Source organism: Branchiostoma floridae, chromosome 1 (genome assembly GCF_000003815.2).
Source record: "Branchiostoma floridae strain S238N-H82 chromosome 1, Bfl_VNyyK, whole genome shotgun sequence".
NCBI classification, from domain to species: domain Eukaryota; kingdom Metazoa; phylum Chordata; class Leptocardii; order Amphioxiformes; family Branchiostomatidae; genus Branchiostoma; species Branchiostoma floridae.
In genome coordinates this window covers 27,957,981-27,979,142 of record NC_049979.1, presented here as the reverse complement: position 1 = coordinate 27,979,142, position 21,162 = coordinate 27,957,981, and the positions used below count along the sequence as shown (strand labels likewise).

Genomic DNA, 21,162 nt, shown 5'->3' with positions numbered 1-21,162 from the left:
CATATAATAGTAAAACTTACACACATTTTTGATCGCTTTAATTGAATTAAAATTTTATTTCTAGATTTTTTAGTAATATATTGCACTTCTATGAATTAAAAATAACGAGGATTAAGTTTTCGTAAACCATTTCTCCCCTAAATGTGTAAGGACATAGACTAGTCGAAGGCAACATGGCGTCGGATGTCCGAGTTAGTGTGGAAGCCTTGCAAGAAAACCAAGTTCAGGAGGTTTCTCTAGATGGACAGGAGACATACGTGCAGTGAGTTTACTCTGTTAGGTGTTCAGGAAGTAAATGAGCTATTTTCTATCATAATTGGATTGTCTTTTTATTGGAAAAAATCAACGATTTATTATGCCTCACTGATGTTGCCTGGATAGGCTTTGTCGTCTCGTAAAATAATGAAATTATACGGTTTATTCGTAATTTTACGATGATACCTAGCTTAAAAATTGTAGGATGTAAGAATTGTTGTTACACTTAAGTCATTGCATGATTAACCGTTACTCACCCTGAGGTGTATACTGTACCATAATTTATCCACCGAATGAACGACCGAGTGTGGCGAGGTCGTTTATGAAGTGATCCTTTTTCCTGTGTATCGCGTCTGTATTCGTTCTGGTGCCTAGTCAAACGAAGAAAACTTTTCAACACCTAGAAAACCTTTTAACACCTTGCTGAAATTCCATATGTTACGGCATCATAACCAATATAAAATGGAGCGTTCTGATTGGTTGACATTGTCTGGCTATATGATAATTACATTTTGATAACTGAAGATGAGTTTGCCATGATGATCATTTCTGTTTCAGACCACTGTCTATGTCAGAGAATCTGGCCAAGTTGGCCCACAGGATCGACTTCTCCCAGGAGGACTCAGATGGAGAGGTCCAACTGGAGCCAGGTGAGGAGGAGGAGGAAGAGGAGGAGGAGAGGAAGAAACAAGAAGCTCACTGGCCATGGGAGTCTATCAGGGATAAGCTCAGGTCTGGTGGAAACATCTTTTATCACACCAATTTTATTGTTTTGTTCTCCAACTTACCCCAAATCAATAAGCTCTTTCAATACGCATGTATGGGCGACAGGAATTCTGGGTACTATGTCAAAGGTGAAGGCCCCTTGAATGTCACCATTTTGTAGACACTATTAGGTTCAGGACATTTTGTCATGCAAATCTTAACAATGATCGAGACATTGTTTATTTCTGATGGACCCTCTGACATATTCCCCGGGATTCCTATCGCTCGCAAATGCATGTTGGACTCTGTGGGACAGAAAAAAAACTTAACTATCAAAGCTGAAGACAGCCCTGCACGCACTGTTTTTGTTTGTCTCTATGCATGCTATTATGTCTTCATCTACATGTATGTGTCTGTCAGTCTGTGTATTTTGTATTTTCTGTGTCTTCTGAACATACTCAATGCCACATTTTTGTAGAGTCATTTGGGACTGGAACCAAGTGTCAAGGCTATGGGTCACAAAGCAGTATGGATAAAGGGGTTGAAGTCTGCCATCTCTGATTGCCTTTTTTACTAACTCCTGGGACAATATTCCTTCCATAGGACATCCTTGGTGGAGACCAATGTGCTTCTAGATGTACTGAAAATAGCCAAGGACAAGAAGTACATGGTGTTAGACCCAGTGTCACAAGAGCCTCAGCCTTCCAAACCAGTCTTGCAGTATGTGGCCAAAAAAGAGGTAGAATTTAGTACTTACTTTTACTCTCTGTAAGCTCAGTTCAGTCCGCTATATCCTGTCATAATATAATATTTAGATCTTAAACTTAAAGGGGGCAATACAATTAAAAAGTCGACAAATACACAATTTTTCTAAACACATATACCGACCCAAAAGGCATGGTCTCACTTGAATTACCATTCAAAACTAAGTACAATTTTACCAGTTCTCTTCATAATGTTACAGGTGAATCACATGGGTACAATGTAGCTCTTACATTCATTCAGAGTACTATGTCGCCTATCAAAGAATGCCTCCTATCAATTGTAAAAGGAACTGCAATAGCTTTAAATCTTGATTGTAAACATTTCCCAGAGCCTATCGGGGGCTGCGGATATCCTACAGAAAGGAGCGGATCGCCTGGCCAAGTCTCAGGCAGAGTTCAGCAGTGGCAGCCGTGGACAGGGGGACTTCCACAGGGAGCTCCTAAAACTCAGGCAGTACTGGAGGCTGCGACGGGCAGGCAATAACATTCTAGGGGACCTCAGCTTCAAGTCTGGTTAGTAGTAGTATAGTTAGTATACATAACCCCAAAACTGATGCGAGAATGCAGATAAAAAAAATGTTGGTCACAAAAGATCTTGCCTTCATTATGAAATCTAAGTGTTTTAACAAATAACTAAACACACAGGTAATGGTATACCAAACAAAAGCTTCTTGCTTTTTGTTCAATTTACAAAGTTATCAGATTATGGAACTTCATTTTATTAATTTTTTTCTGATGCCTGTCAGTATAGGGGTGAGAAGACAATTACAAATTTCTCCAGTAATACATGTAATCCTATGGGAAAGTGGAGGAGTCTTTCCTACTGCAGCCACCCCATAACTGCTTAGATTCAACATACATGTAAAATCCCACCAACAAAGGCTTTTCAATGGTTTAAAACCTTGTTTTGATTTGAGTTCTCTCACTGAGGGCTCTAGGCGCAGGCGCTAAATTGTTGTGTCACCCCTATAGCTGGTTCCCACTACTGGCACTCCGGAGTGTTTGAAGTTGTGAAGACAACAGAGGAGGGAATGGCACCAGGGAGCAGTCCGCTGGAAGTTCGCATCCCAAGTGACCTGGAGGGCAACGCCTACATACAGGTGGTCATAGAGGACCAGTTAGGTCAGTGAAAATCGAGTTACTATTAATAATAAGAAAAGTTTAAGTTACCAATACATCTGTAACAGATGCTTAAGGGTGGCGCCCATCTCCATTTCTGTAGCCCTTGGGCCACACATTTGGGCAAGCCACTATAGCAGGTGGCTAGTTCACTGGTAGTGATGTGTTTAAATCCCATGCTCTTCCTCATTAGTGCTAAGTGCTTAGCAGAGAAAGCAGCATGTACCATTTTTTAAATCTTTGGTATGACTCGGCCGGGGATCGAACTCATGACCTCACAAATGAAGGCAAACACTCTAACCACTCGGCCATTGCACCTGTTTGCCAGGAGTTACTATAACAGTAGAATGACAGAGTTTTATTTTACACAACTAATAAAGTGTCACCTGCTTTTATTTCGTGGCCTATCAGACACCTTACTCAAAGCTTCTAACTAGAGTGCTGCTTCCTGCTAATGTTATTGTAACTGATATAGGTGGCACTGTTGTGGTGAGAATACAATCCCAAACTTTCCCAACTGTTATGTAGACCACTGGAAGAATAGCTGGCAACATAATGTTGTAATAGCTAAAAGTGGATCTGAATAAAGTCAAAAGTCAAGTCCCAGGCTTCCTATGCAAAGATCATTCGATTCAGAAGCAAAATAACTATATGGGAAGGAAGAATATCTCTTCAGTTACACAAACAACTAAGCTCTGTTTTGATTTGCATCTCCAACTTGATAAATTTGAGGAAAAAACATGCATATTTTTTCATAGCCCTTGGGCATTTATTTGCAATACTTTGTAAGTTTGTATTTTTTACTTTTCTGTCATAAGCAATCCACAAAGTTTGGCTTTTGGTATAAAGTAACAGCCATCTCCACACCTTTTTTAATAAAAACGACAAATCTTTACAGAAATAGACAAACTTTAGTATACGTGTAATTGAACCGATTGTGAAAAAAACAATAATTCTTGTTTGTAACATTTTTTTTTTCCTCTCCTTTACATACATGTGCAGAAACCATTATTGCAGTGAAGGCAGCCTTGTTACCCAACAGTCGCAGGGAGGCTGCCCCCGGTGAGCCACCGTGGAACGTCAAACTAGAGGCCGCACAGAACGTCTTATTCTGCAAGGAGCTGTTCGCACAGGTCTGAGATCTATCTTTCTCTAGCACTCGGCACTAATGAGAAAGAGTATGAGAGTAAAACACACATCACTACTAGCAGACTAGCCCCTGCTATAGTGGCTACAGAAATGAAGATGGGTGCCACCCTTAAGCATCTGTTACAGATGTACAGGTGACTTAAACTTTTTCTTCTAGTAACTCCATCTCCACTGACCTAACTGGTCTTCTATGACCACCTGTATGTAGGCGTTGCTGTGAGTGAGTGTTAGAATTCCCTTGGTTGGAACAGTAATGTTGTTATGGTACCATCCATTGTAACATATGTCTGTAGTAATAGTATGTGGCCTCATGTTGGCATAATGCTCTTACCTTATCGTATAAAAGACCTAGCCTGTAAAATGCCCAACGAAGGGGTCATGGTGGTCGACAACAAACTTAAGGTTTTTGTCTCAAATTGAAAGTAATCGCGTCTTTTTTTTTATGGTTCTCCTGTTGGTTCGACAGATGAGCAGGCAGACAGGCATTTACCTGTTTGCCTGACCTGCACATGACTTTTTATGGTGAAGGAGGGGTGTGCAATTCCTTCTCCACCCTCTCGTCTACTGGAGCACTAAGTCTCACAGGGACAGAACTGTATGACACGTGATGCAGTTTTATTGTTCGGAGTATCCGTCTCCTAGCAGGGCTCGAAATTAACATAGTCCCATAGGCCCGGGGCACCAAAAATTTAGGCCGGGAACACTAGAAAATCACTTTGGGACCTTTTTTGGGACGATAGAAAAATAATCAACATCAGAATGTAAACCCCATCAGTGTTCGAAATACCCGTCTGCAATCTGCAATTTACAGATAGATTTTCAAGACTACAGAAGAAAAATAAATCAATCTGCAAATTTGCAGAATGAAAAAAATCAGTTTTCGACTCTCAAAAGCCCCCCAAATTAGATCCGTGCTCCCCAAGTCCAGTGTATTGCAGCGCAACCCCAACTTGTTATGTTTGGTTTGTCTCAAATTTCTGGACAAGACACGTTTGAATCTGCATTGATTTTGAGTTAATTGTATACATTTAATTGACAATTAGTTATACATAAATTTTGTACTCTGAGTCTGACTCAACATTATATTTATTGATGTAATACTTCCTACTTGGGACCATCCATCCTCACTTCGGGACGATTGGAATTTATTTTTGGGAACACTTCTGGGACAGTAGGGGAAAAAGTTAATTTCGAGGCCTGTCCTAGGATCGCGTCAATCGCGTCTACACCTAGCAACACAAGATTATTAAGTAGATAGCTACACACACAGACAATTGGTGCTCACAATTTACATGGCTTTTAATTGTGTGGCCTTTTTGCATAATTTGCAATCGCAATTTACAAAATGTAAACACATTTAACACTCCTTTTGCACAAGAAATAAACACCTGCGTTTAATGCTTGGGAAATGAAGGAAAGTTATTGATGGTCTCTGCTGTATGAATGCATTTCTGGAATGTTTCTAATGTTAATCAGACTGCAACGTCTGAAAATGTGCAATGATTTATAGTGATTGTCATATTATTTTTGCAAACACAGGTGCGTAATTCACCCCAGGTGGATTTCTACAAAATGTCAGCTTATGTTTTTGTTTGATACATTAGTTCAAAACATGAAATTCTATGCATACAGTAGGGCATTTATGTATTATTAAATGTCAAATTATATGGCACATCTACAGTGGGGGAAACGTGTAATTTAACAAAGTATGTTTTACTAATACAGCACAGGAAAGTGACCAATAATTCAAAACAGAGAATCAAAACTTACTTTTAACATCAAAACAAATGTATAAACAAAATTAATACAGGTATAAATTTCTTACCCAGAATTTCCATGCAGTCTTGACAACTTATCCCGAAATGTCACTACGTAAGGGGATTGCAGTGTTTGCTGCTTTCTAGTCGATGTCAGGTCTTCTTTGTCTTGCCAAACTTAATTGTCCTAACCTCATGTGTACTTTTGTCGGAAAGCGTCACATAGACATTAGCGTTTCTTCAGACTTTGAGGTAACTGATTCTAAAACCTCTCCATCTTTCTGTCCTGTTTCGATTTGCAGTTTTATATCATTTTCTGTGGCAGGAAATGTCACATAGGAGTGGTCAGAGTCATCTCCAGTGTTTTCTGTACCAGGGAGTGTCACACAGGTGTGGTCAGAGTCATCTCCAGTGTTTTCTGTACCAGGGAGAGTCACACAGGTGAGGTCAGAGTCATCTCCAGTGTTTTCTGTACCAGGGAGAGTCACACAGGTGTGGTCAGAGTCATCTCCAGTGTTTTCTGTACCAGGGAGTGTCACACAGGTGTGGTCAGATTCATCTCCAGTGTTTTCTGTACCAGGGAGTGTCACACAGGTGTGGTCAGAGTCATCTCCAGTGTTTTCTGTACCAGGGAGAGTCACACAGGTGTGGTCAGAGTCATCTCCAGTGTTTTCTGTACCAGGGAGTGTCACACAGGTGTGGTCAGAGTCATCTCCAGTGTTTTCTGTACCAGGGAGAGTCACACAGGAGTGGTCAGAGTCATCTCCAGTGTTTTCTGTACCAGGGAGTGTCACACAGGTGTGGTCAGAGTCATCTCCAGTGTTTTCTGTACCAGGGAGAGTCACACAGGTGTGGTCAGAGTCATCTCCAGTGTTTTCTGTACCAGGGAGTGTCACACAGGTGTGGTCAGAGTCATCTCCAGTGTTTTCTGTACCAGGGAGTGTCACACAGGAGTGGTCAGAGTCATCTCCAGTGTTTTCTGTACCAGGGAGTGTCACACAGGTGTGGTCAGAGTCATCTCCAGTGTTTTCTGTACTAGGGAGAGTCACATAGGAGTGGTCAGAGTCATCTCCAGTGTTTTCTGTACCAGGGAGTGTCACACAGGTGTGGTCAGAGTCATCTCCAGTGTTTTCTGTACCAGCTAGTGTCACACAGGTGTGGTCAGAGTCATCTCCAGTGTTTTCTGTACCAGGGAGAGTCACACAGGTGTGGTCAGAGTCATCTCCAGTGTTTTCTGTACCGGGGAGAGTCACACAGGTGTGGTCAGAGTCATCTCCAGTGTTTTCTGTACCAGCTAGTGTCACACAGGTGTGGTCAGAGTCATCTCCAGTGTTTTCTGTACCAGGGAGAGTCACATAGGTGTGGTCAGAGTCATCTCCAGTGTTTTCTGTACCAGGGAGTGTCACACAGGTGTGGTCAGAGTCATCTCCAGTGTTTTCTGTACCAGGGAGAGTCACACAGGTGTGGTCAGAGTCATCTCCAGTGTTTTCTGTACCAGGGAGAGTCACATACTCATTCTCTGGTACTTCAGTATCACTCAGAGAAGTGGAGACAGGATTTTTGTCTCCAGCTTTGCTCCCCACTTCTCTATGTTCTGTCTCTCGTCCTACTGATCTGTCCCCAGGTAACGACATGTAGTCGTGATCTGTGTCACTGTCGCTATCAGTTCTTATGGCAGTGTTTGGAGCATCGGCATTCTTGTCATTGTCATAGTGCCCAGCTGTCTGTTCCTTGTCATGCGCTGCACCACTGGTCAAGGTAGCTGTAGCATTCCTGTTGGGGTTTGGTCTCTCGCCTCTTCTTTGGTTGTCATAGTGTCTACTCGCTTGTGCCTCAGTATGAAGAGCAACAAGGCGTGAAACCGCCCTGTTGTTTGTCACTGCTCTTGTTTTGGCCAAGCCCCTCTTGTTTTGATTACGTCTGGTCCTGTTGGCTCTAGCGGCAGGCAATGCCTGCCCTGGTCTCCGTCTTGTATCAGTACTAGTACTGGCTGGCTTTCTTTGAGCTGTTTTTTGTGAGTGCTTACTCACAGTATTGTCATCAGGGAACTGGTCATCATTCTCATAGTGATGACCACCGGTGGCTCCTTCAGTGTCGGAAAACTGGTCATCGTTTTCGTAGTGACCACTGGTGACTCCATCAGTGTCCGAAAACTGGTCATCGTTCGCGTAGTGACCACCGGTGTCTCCACCAGTGTCCGAAAATTGGTCATCGTTCTAATAGTGACCACCTTTGGCTCCATCAGTGTCCGAAAACTGGTCATCGTTCTCGTATTGTCTGTCTCTGGTCTCATTCGTGTCAGAAAACTGGTCATCGTTTTCGTAGTGACCGCCTTGGTTGTCATCAATGTTGGAAGACCGGTCATCATTACCATGGTGTCCATCTCCAGTGTGTCTTTGATGTACGTTGGCCCTGTCCGCCTGACGTGCTTTATACCGGCTCACACAAGCAGCGATCACGCCGAGGATAATGGTACATCCACAGAAAGATCCCAAAAAGCCTACAAAGATAAGCTGAGTAGTAGACAGTTCAAAGCCAGGGTGATCTGCAGCCTCCTTTCCGACATCTTTATCCCCTGCTGGCGGTGTGATGGCCCTGACTGTCGTCAGTAGCTCCAAGCTGTATGTCGTGTTAAATCTATTTGTGTTACTACTGACGGCCATTACGGCGGATACGCTTGCATTGTCGATATAGTCAGTCGTACTACTGACGGTCAGTACAGCCGACATGCTTGCATTGTCTGTGTGGTCAGCCGTCACCTGACATGTGTACGTGCCCTCTGTGTTGTTACCAACGGCGGAGATGTTCAACACGGAGTAGCACATTCTCCTTGTTTCCCATGTAATGATGGCCGAGCCTTTGCAAGACGAGTTGCTCCTTCGGGTGTAGTTCTTAGAGTACTCGTACCTAGGTGGTCCATAGTCTCCACTTGGTGTGATCCACGTGAATGCCAGACCTTCCTGGCAGTCTGTCCGACAGGTGAAAGAAATGTTACCTGTTGCGGTCCCATTGTTTAAGGTAAGGGACACGCCAGGTGAGGTGCACCTGAGATCCTGCCAATCAACATGCCTGATTCCCTTTAGAGTAGAACCGACTGTACACCCCATATGCCACCCCAGGCGTTTGTTTTTGAGAATCCATCTCTTGATTTCTCTCAGTTTGCAGTCGCACGGCTGCTGATCATGAGGCAAACTTAACACCGATATGTGGCGAAGTTCATCAACATCTATTATCGATGTGATAGGGTTACCAGTCAGGAATAGTTGAAGTATTGAAGTCGACCGCACCCATTGTGAAATGCTAGAAAGGCAGTTCCTGTTTAGATTCAGTACTCGAAGTCGGACAATCCCGGCAAACGCTTTTCTGTCGATTTGTCGGATCTCGTTGTCGTCCAAGTTTAAAGTGGCAAGCCGGAAGAGTCCCGTAAAAGTCTCTGTCTCCAGTCGCGTAATCTTGTTCCGACGAAGATCCAGTGATGTCACAGACGGCAAACGTGCAAACGCTCCTGGTTGTAACGCCACCACTCCACTTTCCAGGATCCTGAGACTCTCCAAAAACTCATGCCGGGGAAAATCCCCCACCTTGATGGTCTTGATATTCTGTTGGATTATCGACAGCAAATTCAGATTTGGTGGCAATGGCGCTGGGATGTTGTGGATATTGCAGCGCATATAACAAGTGAACGTTGCTTTGCGGGAATCGAGATCACCATCACAACAATCTAGGTTTGACCGAGCAGTTGTGCAACTTGTAGTATTCCACGTACCCACAAATAGCACCAAAGTGAACAAACTTTTAACGTTACACCTTGAAGTCGTCATTTTGGAGTTGTTTCAGTTTCTCGGGCTATACAATGTAACTATGAAACTGAAATGTACATTGTCAAAAAAAAGTCAAATATTAAGAGGCTGTCTTGCCTTTCCACTGTCCATTTGCCAAAGTTTATGATTGTACAGTCAATTGATCTCTTCTACGTCAGAGGTGGTATAATCAGAGGCTATGGTTGAAAATCCACAATTTCGAACCAGCGATCTAAAATACCACCACCATCGTCCAGCAATTTCGCCACATCTTAGAAATCCACCTGCAGCCACGCAGTCAAGAAATATGCCTAGCCTTTTTCGTTTACAGTAACAGTCTCCTCTACATCAGAGTGGGCAAAGTCTGTTACCCCGACAGACTTTGTTGTTTCAAGTCTGCGAAGAGGTATACCAATAACGTCCTTGGGCATACTAAATAAAGATTTCAAAGACTGACCACCAGTGTCTGCAGCTTTGGCCTGGCCCTTTAGAGTTCCGCCACAGTCCTCCAGAACGCTTTTGTGTCCAGTTCTCTTGAAGTCAGAAATCTTTGTGAATGAGAGTGCCTGTTCAAACGTGTTTTGAATATATTCCCTATTCATTATCATAATGATGGCTGAAAACATGAATAAAGCAATTCTACCAAGAACGTTATATAAATATACTGTATATGCATTTAAAGTCACGGATTTAATTTTGCGGTAGCGGGAAAATTGACTTTTCATGGTGGTTATAAGTTCGCGGTAGTGCCATAGACTGTAGTCTCATACTATAATGGAAGAATGTTCGCTGTGGTTTTAAGTGCTTAGTGACGTGGCCATGGCGAAAACTGTGACCATAAAACAACCGCGAACATTCCTGCATTTACAGTATAACGTCCTTGGTTCTACGTCATCTAATTTCTATAGAACAGACAAATCAGTGGTTCAAGCTTTAAGGAATTAAATCTTTTGCGGTGTTCTAAACCTTTCATCTACAAAAGAATTCAGTATGTGCATGTAGTCCTTCAACTCTGACCCAAGTATTTATGGTTAATCCATAACAAGTGTATACATCATGTATTTCAACACAGTTTATGAATGTCTAAAATAAATGTCAAAAGTTGTCAAAGCTATAAAATACATGCAGGCTAGTGCTGTTAATTGGTTCTACTTTTTATTATACTTGTAAAGAGTAAGTCAAGAAAATCGGGATCAAAAGTTGTTAACAACATCCCTGGTCAGGTTACCGGTAGTTGTCTCAACAGAAAGCTCAATTTACTTTTGTAGTAAGCAGATTTGTTGTCGAAATAGTCAATGCTGCATATCAAGAGTGACAAAATATAATGGACAGTGCTGATAGACCTACAATATACAAACATTAAACACCAAAAGGGGTAGCAATAACTTTTATATCATTCATGCATCATTAATGTTATATATACATTAGTATTGAAGATAAAAGCATATCTTTGATTCTGAAGCATAATGAATTCCACTGGCGCAATCTGTTTGATCCTTTACAGTGTTATTTTCAAATAGGATACAACACGGAGCGATTCCATGGTGGATGATAAATAACATTGCTCATGGTTTAACCATTTTTATATTTCACCCATACCACAGGTATGTGTTGAAACATATTGTATTTCCAGGCATTTCTTCTCTTTGCTATGCTAAATTTTCAAATCAATTCATCTTTGTCATATGGGGGCAAATGACCTAAAATTTGGCACAAGGGTAGAGTGGACCAATACCCCTGTGCTTTTTTAATCACCAGGTGTATTTTGCCAGCCAGTAGGTACCCATTATGAGTAATGAGGCTGATTAACGTGGTCGTGGCACCTCCTCGAGCACGGAACCCCGTTTTACGTCCCTCCCGGAAGACGATTTCGTGGAAAGCTTCGTGAGGCTACAGCAATCCGGACGTCCTTGCTTGGTCTCCCATCCAAGCACTGTCCGGACCGCGCGTTGCTTAACTTCCGAGATCGAGGGATCGGGTGTACCAACGTGCCACGCGGCCGTAGCAATTTTTTTTGGGGGGGGGGGATATATTGCTTTAGACTGATAGTCGAAAGCTAAACTTTCTTCCAACACAAAGGTACACACGGATCAGATTTTCAACAATTACTGTCGCCTTCTTCAGGAATAAATGAAAAAATAAGCATGTGTTGGAGGTGACTGTTCTGTCCACCTGTAGTCCCCTTGCTGATTCACTAGTAGTTTACAGTTTCCTACTAGCTGTCCAGAAAGGCGCCTGTGTTTCCATTACTGTAGCAGAAAGTCACTATGCACTGTTGCAAAATGCATGAGATCGCATGGCGCAGTGGCAGCGTGTTTGCCTCGGGACCGAGAGGTCTCGAGAGGTCTTGAGTTCGAAGCCGGCTGTGTGTCACCAATTTTTAGTACTTGTGCCCTTGGGTTAACTCATAAGGTGAAAATGAGTACTTAGCTTCGGCTAGGGCCGTCCCTCGGATAGGACATAAAATGGAGGTCCCGTATCTGGGGAGAGCCATACCGAGTGGCGCCAAATGGCAGCACGCTCCAGACACTTGCGACAGTCGTTTTGAGGTCACCTGGGTGGCGCCGAATGGCAGCTCGCTCCAGACCCTTGCGATTTAGCCCTGCCTATTGTAAGCTCCTCGCAATTCAGGCCCTGGCTGCCAAGAGAGAGTAGCCCACCAAATAACCAATAGAATATCAATATCACCACAGACACTCCATTGTTGTCCTAGCACGAAATTAAATCACATTAAGTTAGATGTGCTGTCTTACAGTATATACATTGTATGTTTACATGAGAGTGTTGGCTTACAATGTTTATGTTTTGTGCTGATGTTTTTCTAGCTGGCTAGGGAAGCTGTGCAGATGAAGTCCACCATCCCCCACCTTGTAGTAGGGAACCAGATAACTTCACAGGTTGGTGTTGTCTCTGTTATTACAATACATTTCCAATGTAGAACACAAATTACATTTGTATGTAACATGAAAAACAAGGACATAAGCCCATCTGAAATGCACAGGTTTTGTTATACGACCCCATGTGAGAAACTTCCTGAGACAGTCCTGAGGCCTAACCCTGGATTTAACCCGTATAACTCTAAGTCCCCTAGGCCTTCACGCAGATTTGGATTGTTCTTACTATTAATACTAACTTACATTTAGCTAGCACAACCCCTCATCCAGATCTGAAAAATACTGGTATTAACAAAGTCTGAAGTGTAATTTTGAGGGGTGATTGTGATGTGACTCATTCTTTTTTTGTTAGCATTATGATTATTATTTGACTGCATCACCATGTATGTGTTGGATTGTTTATGTCTTCAGTATTTACCAATTGTAACTATGTTTGCACAGATCTTTCCTGGAGTACAGCTGAGCATTGCTCTGTGCCACAACACTGTGGAGGAGGATTCAAAGGTCAGTTACATAGATCAGAACTTTGCCTGGATTCTTAAATATCCAAGGTAACAGTTACATAAGCAATTTTATGTCATACCTGTGACGCGAAAACGTTCGATACGGGTGTTCCGGACCGGGCCATAACTTCCGTATCGCACAGATTCAAAAGGCGTATCACACAGGCTTCCTTGGAGTAAATCGAACCATTTTGAACTGGCCGAATATGGCACGGTTGGCAATTCGAATACCTGATTCGGTCCCAGCCCTCCCGCGGGTCGGATCGCCCTCCGGCCTTCGGCCACCAGATCGCTGGTATTCTATATTTATCTTGTTGCTCGCAAAGATTATTACCAGGATGTCAAACCATTGCCCCCTGCCTACATGGTACTACAAAGCAATGACTGTCATTGATGACTTGGTGTTATGCCTTTTTTTATCTCCAAGAGGTATACTTTTTATTCTGCATGGATCATGCGTGTGTGCCTGCGTGTATGGTAGAATATTGTATGAACCTCTGGATGGATTGCAAATTTGCAATGATATTTAAAAGGTGGGTGGGTGTTGTTGACCTGTGTGTATGTGTGTGTGTGTGTGTGTGTGTGCATGTGTTGGTACTGCAGCAGACTGTGTATGTGTGGGTATGCATGCGTATGACAGAATATAGTTCATCTGACAGAATATAGTATGGTCCTTTGGGTAGAAAGTGGTGATGTTTGGTACATGGGTAGGTGTTGTTGACCTGATGGTCCTTCTTGATATTGGGCCTCCTGGTGGCCAACCATCATACTGCAGCAGACTGCATGCGTGTGTATGCATGTCCAGCAGAACATCGTAAAGACATCTGATTTAGATGAGATGATCTCCCCCCAAAGATGTGTGTTTATTACATTTTATTACATTTGGAACATAATTATTAAGAACCTCTGGTTTGTATTATATCAGGATGATACAACCTCCCCCCAGAGATGCCAGCACAACCACGTGTTGGAACACGCCCTGCACCAGATGTTACGGGAGGTCCACCGGAGTAACCTGAACCCCGCCCCTCCCCACCCGGTGACCGCGCCCTTCAGCAGCAGTAAGAAGCGGCGGGTGGCGGGTCCGCAGGGCCTCGACAGGAAACAGTGCACCCAGCTGCAGGAGACAGAGGGGCTGCTGGAGAGGCTGGAGAAACAGGCCAAGCACACCCTCCTCAGGGCCAGGTTAGTTTTCTTTATTCATTTCATATACATGTGTGTACATCCATGCAGCAAAGGAACCTCATGATAACAACTTAATACTGTAAACATTGTCATAAGACTGTATATATACATGTACTAGATATAAAGATCCTCACTGTGTCTCCTCTCAATATCGTTTGTATAACATAGAACCTGAGTGTAGTATGTACTAGATTTTTATTATCAGCATGTAGTCTGTCATAACATTCTGGATGTGTTTCACATTATACACTGTGTTTCTTCAAATATTGCATAGCTTTAAATCTACATGTACATCTATAAATGTTACGTTATTAGTTTAATTCTGCTATATAGCTAGTTGTCTTATACAACTTACTTAAGTTTGCCTTACATGGTACCCGTTTTACTAATGTTTGCTTTTGAGGATATATATATATATGAAAGGTTTTCTTATCTTTAAAGACTGTGATTCCAATGTGTTTCTCTTGTGTTTCATGGCAATCAATCACTCCTTTGTAATAATTGAATTTCAGAATATTGGACATGATTGACAAGCTGGCCCAGGAGGTTAACGACCCCTGTCTGCAGGCCCACGTCAGCAGTATTGGCACCAGTACGGAGTCTTCTGTCCGTATCATCATCACATCACCAGGCTATGAGCAGATCTGCAAGTGAGTACAGTATCGTATACATATAGTATGTTTTTGTTAGGCCATGTTGATTCGATTATATGGATGACATCCTCTGGGAACCCTGAAACTGATGCGAGTGTATGAGTAAAAAAGATTGGCAAAAAAAAAAGAAAAGTTGTGACTTCTTTATGAAATCTAAATAGTCAAGGTTGAACATAGGACTGAAGACAAAGCATGGTACATGTATACCAAACAATAGATTTTTCATTTTTGTTCTTTCACATCTTCTTTGAATTTGGAGGTGATTTTGTCATTCTACAACATTTGTATCCATTTTCCTATGTTTGATTTGGAATTTAATGCAAATATTTGCTCATTTTGCAGATGATTTCCACAATTTGCAATGTGATCAATAACTTTTTTCGAAACGGACAAAAATTGATGTGCGCACAGATGTCATCCACAATGACCGATCTACAAGGCCTAATCATCTTATCGCCCATTCCTCATTAACTGGGAAAATTGGAGGTAGAAAATTGTAAAAAATAAAGTTGTCCAAAACGCTTACCTGCTGGTATGAACTTGTTACCACTTATATCGACTATCTTTTGCTATTTTTGTCTGGTGCTAACACGCTTAATTTTGGAGATATTTGATTTTTAGTAGGCCATGTCATCTTTCCTACAATTTCGTAATAAAGAGCATATTACTACACAGAGAAATGTTCCAGCAAGTAATAGTGGATTAACAACAGCCAAATTAGCGAATTTTCCAACCCAAAACCTTCAAATTACACGCCAATGAGAAATATTTAACCGTCGTGTCATTTGTTTCGGAATAATCATCAAAATTACTAGCTATTAAGTTTGCTACATTTGTATAAAAGTAAATAAATGATTTTTTTTTTCTGATATGAAGACAAACCGTTTAATACTCCTTAATTTTCACCCTGTATGATGGGATAAGAGCGATAGAATATATTTATGAAAATGGTTGGAAGCAGGCGATATCTATTCTACACGTAAATGCCAATGAACTGTGGTAACGTAAATTACAGAATCTCTAACATTTGGAGGAAAGCCGAATAGTGTACATACTGGCTCTATTTGAACTGATCAGGTCATGTTCGTCTATAATGCTGGACCTCTTATCTTCATGTTGCTAACTCAGAGTAGTAAAAAAAGTGTATCTTTGTTATCCGGAATACCCGTATAATCTTGTTCGTCCTATACCCACCCGGACTCTGCGGAAAGACACCCAAGATATGCAAGGTCTCTATCTTGGCTGGGTCTATTTAAATACATGCTAAGTAACAAAGGATTCACGCAATCACACGCTCTAGGTCAGAACCGCTTCGTCCTCGCGTCCTTTAATCAAGTCTTTGGGAATAGCAGGACATGATGCGATGGCAACATGCACCAGATGGACTGGGCCTTTCTAGCACAAGCTTTCGATATTGGAAAGACAACAAACTAAACACCAGTTATCGCACTTCTTATAAAACATTTTTTAATGTCAGGACAATCTTTGTTCGTGGAACAAACACAATGTCACATCAATATAGAATGAATGTGCTACCTAACAAAATGTCCATCCATACACCTTATATCGTGTGGTTCAATAATACCGGCAGAAAGAACTGTGTAATATGTGTATAACAAGGCTTTTGTTGATGAGCAAGGCTATAAACAACATTATCATATAGCCAGGCGCCGCGGACCAATCAGAAGGCCCCGTTCCACGTTGGTTATGACGCCGTAACACAAAGATCCAGGCCAGGCAGGTGGGTTTCGCTCCTCTGATTGGTCAGAATGAATCGACACCGGCACCGGTGTCGGTTTGCATCGACACCGGCACCAGTGTCGATGCTCATAAAACCACCTCGTTCGCTTCGCTCACATCGGTGGTTTTATTCGGTGGTTATAGCAAAGGACCAGGCGTTATGACACCATATACACCTCGGGGCGGGTCATTAACCCTTAAGTGAATTTTCCAAAAGAGAGCTGCAAAAAATTGTGTAAAGGCAGTCTGTTCTACAGTTATCCTGGCAGCCTGTCCCTTTATACTAATGCCACATGATTACATGACAAGCCTGACGTTATATAGATCTTGTGTGAGTGGGATTGGTTTCACAAATAGCTTTCTGCCTTGAACCATGTGTCTGTCCATGTAAAACAATTCTGTGCATCAATTCTGTGCAGTCACGACTGGTTGAAAGAGTAGTTTGCTTCTAATTAACAAGATTCCCAACCTAAACAAGCAAAGGTGAAAACTTCGGAACATCTAATGATAGTGAAGTCTTAACTTAAGTTAGCTATTAACTTCTGCAGCCCATATGCTTTTGATCATGGAGCTTATAACTCAATGACAAGTCCTCAATGTAGATAACGTGGCGCTAGCGTAAATAGTGTCGCTGATTTACCGCCGTCTGTACGTTTATATGAAGGGGTCCACTGTGTAAAACGAGAAATATTTCTGTGACAGGAATCTTGACTACATTGACCTTCATAATTAGCTGATCATAATCTCTGTTGCTATTTAAGACAAACATGCTTGAAACGTACCTTACTTCATCAGTCAGTGTTGAGCATGAATTTCTGTCATTCCAGTCGTGTGATCTTCAAAAAGCGCGCGAAAATGACGACAAACTTGGATGAGTCTACTTTGACAACAGGGGTTTATTTTGGTTCAGTCCAACCCAATATACATTTATTCAACTTGGTACTATACATTCCGTGTAATGTTGATTATTGAAGCATCAGATATCAATATAAACACCCGCATCTTTCCAAGTTGGTGCATGTCAGGTTTATCATTTGAACATCGTTCCTGTAACAGTGGGGTTCTAGCGCTGCCAAACTGACCACGCCAACAGCTCTTGAGCATTTGGTGTTGTGGTTAGCACGTTGGATTTGTGATCCGGCTGCCCGAGTTCGGCGCAGGTTCGAATCCCGGGAGTCGGGATGTTGTTTATTTCTGTTCTTACTCGCCCCTCTGAATTTCTACAATGGTTCCCACGCCGGCCCTGTGAGTAACAGGCTAGTATGTGCCACACAGGGATGTCGATCTCGGAGAGTCGAGGACGAATCTTGACAAGAAAAGGGGGAGTAGTGTAACAGTGGTGTTCAAGGACTGCTAAACCGAAGACGCCTAATGGCTTAAGCCTTTTGGCCGAACGGTTTGCACGTTCGATTTGTGATCCGGCTGCCCGGGTTCGAATCCCGGGAGTCGGGGTGTTGTTTCTTTCTGTTCTTACTCGCCCCTCGTATTTCTACATTCCTATGAGAAATGAAAAGTCCCAGCATCGTAAAATTCACTGAAACAGGAACATATAGACAGACTGCATTGTGACTCTATGGCAAGCCAAGCCCACCTACAGTAACATTACAGCAGATAATACGTCTTTGGTTGATGTGTTCTTGCTGAACATCCGATGACATGTTGAAGAAAAAAAATGGTAACGTAAATTATATGGTAACGTAAATTATATTTATGGTTTTAATGATAAATAAAATTTTAACAAACAGCTCTGGAAAGATTAACTCTGCAGGCAATTACTTATCTGGGAGCATTCTTTCCTATGAGTACAAAAGTAATGATCTTTCTATAATTCTAAGGGACTTATTATGGTAACGTAAATTATATCAAAAAAGTGACAAACGGCCTGAGATTGGCGGTTATAGTCATGTTTCCAACATTCGTGTTTTATGTGTTCTGTCATTTGTTTATTACGCAACACCACTGTTTAGCAGATAAAACAGTGAAAACATTATCGGAAAATGTCTTTTCGTAAGCGAATTACACCCAACAGAAGTTCGGTAACGTAAATTATACAAAAGTTGGCGACAAGAATAAAACGGCATCTGACGTAAAAAGGTCGTCTGCTGGACAACTTCATCAACACGTGACAAGCCGGCCTAAGTGGTTGATGTAAATTATGACTGAAAATTTAAAGAACTAACGTCTTTTCATTATCAGAATGCCACGATATTCACCTTTATAGCATTTCCGACACGTGTTTTTAGCGTGTTTCTAAGCAAAACCTTACCCGGGACGACCAAAAGGCAACTAACAATGGTGGGAAAACATTGCTTAGCATATTACTATCATGTACTTGTAACGGAAAAGGGCAAAATACGTAGTCATTGTGTCTTTAAAGAAAACTGTGGCCCGCTGCTTTTGTGCGACAGCAATTTGCCCCTTTAACGAGGAATGGGCGTTATATGATATTCTTGAGCATGAATGTCATGTTAACCTACCTGTAGATAGTATGTCATGGCTACATTGTTTTCACATACTGGAAAGCTATTTTGTCTTTGTGCAATTGTGACCTCTTTATGTTTTCATTGTGTGTGGTTGGTTGGTTGGTTTGTTGGTATGTTGCTTTGTTTTTTGACTAAAAAGCTATCCATGAATGATAAGATGTGTTTTCTCAAATAATAAGCTTATAACATAAGAAAGAAGTGGTTAAATTTACATCAAAAATCGTTTCAAGATTTTGTCACATTTCACTTCAATTCATACATAACCATATGTCTTGTCCAACAGAACCATGCTGCACGTCAACATAGGCGTGGAAGATGTCAAGGTCGTTTCCAAGGACGGCAAGGTCATCACCCTGTCCTATGACGAGCATGAACTGAGGGACCTGCTACTTCACCAGGTGATTTTCTCTCAATAGTTCTCATAAAACGCTTTGCTCACATCGGTGGTTTCATCCGGTGGTTATAGCCAAGGTGGTTATGACACCGTATACACCTCGAGATGGGACCCTTAATTCATGTCTCAAGGGGCTAAGTATACCTCATGAATCACAATGACTTAACAAACATATAGTAACAAAGCATTGATAAACATACATAAAATACATAGATTATATAGTGTTGTATTGAAGTAACCTGATAGAGTCCACTTCTTTGAGAGGATGTGGGAACAGGCAATGCTTCTTATATAGGGTTTTTCTAAACTTATCAGAAATATAAATTTATCCATTGCATTTAGATATTTTAAGAATGGAAACATTTCTTTGATAGATTTAAAAAGTACACTGTCCTTTCCTTATGATACAGTTTGCAATCTGGTGTAAAATGTTGTTCATCTAAGTCACAATATTGGTCTAGTGGATTTGTTGAATCTTCGGTTGATGCCTGCTATATTCTTGATCGTTTGCACAATAATGACTTGGGCGGAATGATGTACCCCCTACACTAATACACTACACTATACTGGACACAGTAGCTTGTGAAGATTCAAGCTGTTTTTCCTGGTGTTCTTACATGTTTGTTTTTTATCCGCTAGGCTTGTCAGCACCAAGTCAACACAGTCCAGTCCCTGAGTAAGATGATGGGGTGGCAGATACTACACCTGAGTAACCATGTAGGGACAGGACCTGTTGAGAAACTGGGGAATGCCTCGGGGATCATGATGGCTTCCCCTAAGGGAGATAGGTAAGACTTACATGTGCTTTGTAAATAAGACTGTGCTTTTTAAGACTTAGTCCCAACCCGGGGCCCGGCCAGGTAGCTTTCGGAAACGTAAGATATGACATAAAAGGCAACAATACACACAGGACGTAAAAAACTGTATATTCCTTAATACTCACTTTTTTTTCGTTTCCGCAAACATCCCGGCTGGGGCCTGGTATGGAAATGGGACCCAGGCCTAAGTAAGACTGTGCTTCAATCCAATAGCCTGGCAACTTCGGGGTAGTAGTTTGCTTCTATGTTCTGCTACCCATCTATTCAAATATATATAAAACTGTATGTTCCAATCCTTTGGTGGTGACGTCAGTTAATGACCAAGTTCAAGAATGGGCTCTAGAGCACTTGTTTGATGACAACAGGCCCTCCCGCAAGCAAATGGAGGGCTTTTCAGGTGTACAAGGGCTGGAACCCATCACTTAATTTGCTCATGTGTAGGGACTAATCAGCTCCCATGTCCTAAATTTGGATGATTTCAGACATTATGTACCTCCAGACCAGTGCAAATTGTCCCATGGATGAGAACAAACAAATAACGGTTCACCTTGATATCCTGCCAGTAGTTGCAAAAATAATTTTGTGTTAAAGAATCCTCTGTTAGATGTGTATTGTTGACTTTACAGTGTTTTCCTGTTCTATTTTCAGGGTGATCTCTGTTCGGAACAGCCCGTCGTTGGGGCCGCTGGTCTCCGTGCAGTTGACGAGGCAGAAGGGGTGTGAGACGTGGAGGAGTGATGTCATCAAGGACACAAAGTGGGACCAGGTGGGGGGCAGCTTCAAACCAGTGCAGTGGGACAAGGCCAAGGGCAGGAACTTTGTCAACAAGATTGAGCTACTGATGGGGTGTTTAACATGATTTTTGTGTGGCTGTGGAGAGCTCATACTCTCTGTATAGTGTAACTGTCATTTGTACATGTATGGAAGGCCAAACTTATTATTT

General features: G+C 42.0%; 1 protein-coding gene across 1 annotated transcript; it reads left to right on the top strand.

Annotated features, from left to right (window-relative positions):
- The first annotated feature begins 138 nt into the window (after positions 1-138).
- LOC118419244 (mediator of RNA polymerase II transcription subunit 17-like) lies at positions 139-21,162 on the top strand. Its single transcript, XM_035825595.1, has 13 exons — positions 139-262; positions 814-987; positions 1,564-1,699; positions 2,054-2,237; positions 2,697-2,846; positions 3,846-3,976; positions 12,375-12,446; positions 12,885-12,947; positions 13,872-14,131; positions 14,644-14,781; positions 19,291-19,405; positions 20,041-20,189; positions 20,868-21,162. The coding sequence occupies exons 1-13, from the start codon at positions 174-176 to the stop codon at positions 21,076-21,078; spliced, it is 1,872 nt and encodes a 623-aa protein (XP_035681488.1). The 5' UTR covers positions 139-173; the 3' UTR covers positions 21,079-21,162.

What these genes read in the sequence shown, in the direction of transcription:
- LOC118419244 (XM_035825595.1), top strand. Translation starts at nt 174, where the DNA reads ATGGCGTCGGATGTCCGAGTTAGTGTGGAAGCCTTGCAAGAAAACCAA. An exon ending in AGTATGTGGCCAAAAAAGAG is followed by an intron (nt 1,700 to 2,053) that starts GTAGAATTTAGT and finishes AACATTTCCCAG; the next exon opens with AGCCTATCGGGGGCTGCGGA. An exon ending in GGAACCAGATAACTTCACAG is followed by an intron (nt 12,447 to 12,884) that starts GTTGGTGTTGTC and finishes ATGTTTGCACAG; the next exon opens with ATCTTTCCTGGAGTACAGCT.